General features: G+C 37.9%; 2 protein-coding genes across 3 annotated transcripts in view; one reads left to right on the top strand and one right to left on the bottom strand.

Moving 5' to 3' along the window:
• Positions 1-167, bottom strand: part of LOC106337937 (glutathione S-transferase T2-like) — a 1682-nt gene extending 1515 nt beyond the window's left edge. The window contains exon 1 of the mRNA XM_013777034.1: positions 90-167. Within this exon, the coding sequence (XP_013632488.1) occupies positions 90-167 (78 nt within the window). The remainder of the gene's footprint in view (positions 1-89) is intronic.
• LOC106343054 (solute carrier family 40 member 1) overlaps positions 1-5057 on the top strand; it is an 18009-nt gene that overhangs the window by 6794 nt on the left and 6158 nt on the right. The window lies entirely within an intron of this gene.

The following is a 5057-nucleotide window of genomic DNA, read 5'->3' as shown; positions in this document are numbered from 1 at the left end:
TATCTTTTCCCAGGGAGGTAGTCATATGTGTCCTCTTCATCAACGACTTCCTTCGTGATTGATCCACAAGGGCAGAGTTGAGGAATAACCTGTTGCGCATCTGCAACGTAATGAAGCATGTTGTAGTAATCTTTGTTTGCTTTCATATCTCTTAATTCTTCCTCCATTTCAACACCTGCAAGAACAAAAACTAATCGATTTAGGACCCTATACCCGAACCCTAAATCGATTTAGAACTCAATCCCGAACCCTATAACGATTTATAACTCAATCCGAACCTTAATAACGGCCAAAACAACAAAGAAGGGAATCGAAATGAAGAAAATAGCAAACCCAGATGAAAACCCTAATTCGATAAAAATCCCCAAATCGATTTGAAACCCTAAATCGATTTAAACCCCTCGATAGAACCCTAAAACCAGATGAAATCAACATGCAACAACTCCAAATGCACAAATATTGACGTGAAAGCTCCGATTTACCTTAAGCTTTCTCCTGTCGCCGAATCGCCTTCGATATCGCGAGAGTTTTTTTTTCGAGAAGGAGAAAGAAAGTGACTCGGTTTTTTCCCACACGCAAAAGCAACCCCATCCCCTCGCCTATCAGGTGTTGCCACACACGTAAGGATTAAGTCCTTAAACTCCTTGTTTACGGACCCTTTCTTAGCTAAAGAAAAAATTAAACTATTATAATACTCGGATTTACATAGGTCTTCGCGCTAAGTTCCGTTGCGGGTGGTCTTATATTGGATGGTGTGAACTGGGCTTTTGTGGGCTTTTATCTGTGATGTCAAATTGTACATGCAAGTTTTAATGTTCAATTTAACACTGAATTTCCCGTATTCATGGCTATAAACATTTATAAAAACACTTAAATTATCTTAAAAATAAATGATTAATATTTTATTTTTTTAATTGAATAATGTTTTAATCGTTTTATAATTTATATGTATAAATAAAATAAAATGTTCTTTTAAATATATATGTGACTTTGCTCATAAACAATCTTATTAATTTCGTTATTTTTTGGAATATTGGATTGCATAGATTGATTTTAGTAAGACCATAGTTGTTTAATAGATTGATGAGATCTTCTTGATCATACCTAAAACGAAAAATATACATTAATTAACTACTAAAAAACCAATATTGTTATTTAAATGGAAACAAATAGAGAGAAGTTTTTACCTTCATCTCCGCAACTTCTGTGATTAGACATTTGTGCCGAGCCAATCAAACGAAGCACTCGTCTCCAAAATCTTCCCCACGGCTTTCATGTGCTTCCCAAAATTCTTGGATCACAGAACCATGAACTTGTACACCTTTCTCATAAAAACCACACAATGCCTCAGAAATCTCTGATAGGCACGCACGCATCTGACACTCTGTTGGAGTGAAAATTCACTGCAATTCATTTGTATTGTTTTTAAACAATATATTAAGACAAATTATATATCATTAATCAGAGCTACATATAAGAGAATAATATCAGTTTTGTGTATTGACTTGTCTCGAGAATTCTTCGTTGTAGTTTGGAAAAACATCAAAACCTCCTATTACATGTCCTTTGGCTAATAGTTTTTCAATTAGTATCTCAAACTCTTCTTGATCAGCTTGATCAAATCTCCGTGGCATGTGGTGAACGATCATTTGCTTCACATATTTTTCAAAATGACTTAAATCTTCTAGACGATCTACAGCGTGAGTTTCTGATTGATATCGAGGATGGACCTCTTCCATTAGGATATTGGCATCTAGAGGTGGTCTACGAGATCCCTTTAATTTGGCCAATTCAGATTGGCTTCTTTTGAAAGCTATAACCCAAGAATTATCTATAAAAACAGTAAATAGTATTATCATCATCAACATCATATTAAAACATAAACAATCATCACAAAACTACTATACATAACCTAACTATACAACATAGGTTTATTAAATAAAGATCATAATCTAATTGAAGCATAAACAGTGCAGCAAAGATAGTGTAATATATGTATTTTTTTAAAAAATAGCATAAAGATGATATAAAAAGCGTTTGATGGACCTTATACTTCAAGGATGCAGGTCTGGTGCTTGGATTTCACTTATTTTTTTCTTACAATAAATGACAGAATCTGATTCATTTTGATCTATTTAATGACAATTTTAGTTTCTGTTTTTATATATTTCACTACAAGAAAACAGCGGTATTCTGACAGACATTCCGACGGAAAATGAAATCCTCGGAATATCCCGAGGAATTTCCGAGGAAATTACGAGGAAACACAAAATTTGGTTTCCTCGGAATATACCGACGGAATTCCGAGGAAATATCAATCCGTCGGAATATTCCGAGGAAAAATATGTTCCTCGGAAAAAACCGATGAATTCCGAGGAAATATTATAGCCGTTGGAGAGCCGTTGGGGGATTTTACAAAATTCCGAGGAAATTCCGACGAACTAGCCGTTGGCGTCAAAATTCCGTCGGAATTTCCTCGGTCTGTCAGCAGGATTTAAACTATAAATACAAGCAGTCATCTTCCTCTTCATTCACTCCATATCTTCATCCTCCCTCTTTCTCTATTTACACACGAATTTGATTCATAAAAAATATGTCTTCTTCAAATTATTTTCGTTCTTGGATCGATCGACCTCATTTGGATCCGAACACGAGATTGCTTACGGAAGAATACCAACGAGGTATAACCGAATTCATGGGGTTAGTTCACCGACAACCGGAAGCAAAAACAGGTAAGTTAAGATGTCCTTGCTCTAATTGTAAAAATAGAAAGGTTATTAAAGAGTGGGATGTTTGGACTCATCTATATTTGAGTGGGTTTACACGAAGTTACAAAATTTGGTATCATCATGGGGAAACTGATTATGAACATGGTAGTACTAGCGAACCTCAGCCAGCGGTTAGATTAGAAGAACCAATTAGAACGGATGTAGATTATGGTGTAGGTACTGAGCAGATGATAAATGATCATTTTAGAGGGGAAGATTTACCCAATGCAGAAGCTAGGAGATTTTATGATATGTTGGATGCTGGAAAGCAACCATTGTACGAAGGTTGCAGAGATGGTCATTCAGCTTTATCATCTGCTACAAGATTGATGGGCATTAAAACAGATTATAATTTGGCTGAAGACTGTGTGGATGCGATTGCTGATTTTGTAAAAGGTATTCTACCCGAGGATAATGTAGCTCCTGGTTCATACTACGAGGTTCAGAAACTCGTAGCTGGTCTTGGTTTATCGTATCAGGTAATAGATGTATGCAGCGACAACTGCATGATTTATTGGAGGGCGGATGAACAGCGGGTTACATGCAAATTTTGTGGAAAGCCTCATTATAAAGATACGAGTGGAAGAGTTCCAGTGCCATATAAAAGGATGTGGTATTTACCTTTGACGGAAAGGTTGCAGAGGTTGTATCTATCTGAACGCACAGCGCAACCAATGAGATGGCATGCGGAGCACTCAACAGATGGTGAGATCAGACATCCTTCAGATGCAAAAGCGTGGAAGCATTTCCAATCAAAGTATCCCGACTTTGCGTATGAAAGAAGAAATGTCTACCTTGGATTATGTACTGATGGTTTCAGTCCGTTTGGCAAGAGTGGAAGACAATATTCTCTATGGCCCGTCATTCTTACACCATACAACCTCCCCCCAAACTTGTGCTTGCGACGAGAGTTTTTGTTTCTCTCGATTCTCGTTCCCGGACCAGAGCATCCTAAGAGATCACTTGATGTGTTTCTTCAGCCACTAATATATGAGTTGCAACAACTATGGGCTCAAGGTGCTGAAACATACGATGTTTCGTGTAAAGAAAACTTTCAAATGCGGACAGTACTAATGTGGACAATAAGTGATTTTCCAGCATATGATATGTTGTCTGGATGGACAACGCATGGAAGGATATCATGTCCATATTGTCAAGATAACACTGATGCTTTCCAACTAAAACACGGAAGGAAAACGTGTTGGTTTGACTGTCACAGGAGATTCCTACCACCTGATCATCCATATCGTAGGAGTAGGAATTTGTTTACGAAGAACAAGAGGGTGTTTGACAGTCCACCTCCGGAAATTTGTGGGAAAGATTTGAAGATACAACTAAGAGATTTTGGTGCAGAAAGGACGCCAGACGTCGGTGGACATGAGCGTTTTCCGGTAGATGCTGTTGGAGAACTACATAACTGGCACAAAAAAAGTATTTTCTGGGATCTGCCATACTGGGAGGATCATCTGCTAAGGCATAATTTAGATGTCATGCATATTGAGAAGAACTTTTTTGACAATCTCATGAACACGATCCTTAATGTTCAAGGTAAAACAAAGGATAATTTGAAGTCAAGACTGGATTTAGTCGATATATGTGCTCGTTCAGAACTTCATGTTGATGAGAATGGTAGGGCTCCTTTTCCCATATACCGACTTGATGCAGCGGGAAAAGATGCGTTCTTTGATTGGATTTCAAACGATGTGGAATTTCCAGACGGTTACGCATCTAATTTGCGTAACTGTATCGACAGAAAGGAAGGAAAGTTTACTGGCTTGAAAAGCCACGATTGCCATGTAATGATGCAGCGCCTCCTTCCGTTCGCCTTCAAGGAACTATTACCACGAAATGTTCATGAAGCAATTGCAGGGATAAGTGGTTTCTTCCGCGATTTATGCACGAGATCAGTGACTCTTGAAGGTATTGAAAATTTGAAGACTAACATAGCCGTGATTCAGTGCAACCTTGAGAAGATATTTCCTCCCTCATTTTTTGATGTTATGGAGCATCTTGTTATTCACCTGGCAAGAGAATTGGAACTTGGTGGTCCTGTGCAGTATAGATGGATGTATTTGTATGAGCGGTATATGTTCCATTTGAAGAAGATGGTGAAAAATTTTAAGTAGGGTGGAATGTTCTATAGTCGCACAGATGATCAATGAAGAAACTTCAAACTTTGCCAGTACTACTTTCCAACAGAAGTTCAAGCCAAAAACAGAAGACCTGCTCGGCATGATGATATAGGCGACCGGGCAACATATCATGTTACGGTTCCAGACATTTTCACAG

The sequence above is a fragment of the Brassica oleracea genome, chromosome C4 (assembly GCF_000695525.1).
Source record: "Brassica oleracea var. oleracea cultivar TO1000 chromosome C4, BOL, whole genome shotgun sequence".
Taxonomy (NCBI): domain Eukaryota; kingdom Viridiplantae; phylum Streptophyta; class Magnoliopsida; order Brassicales; family Brassicaceae; genus Brassica; species Brassica oleracea.
This window is presented reverse-complemented; position numbering and strand designations above follow the sequence as displayed.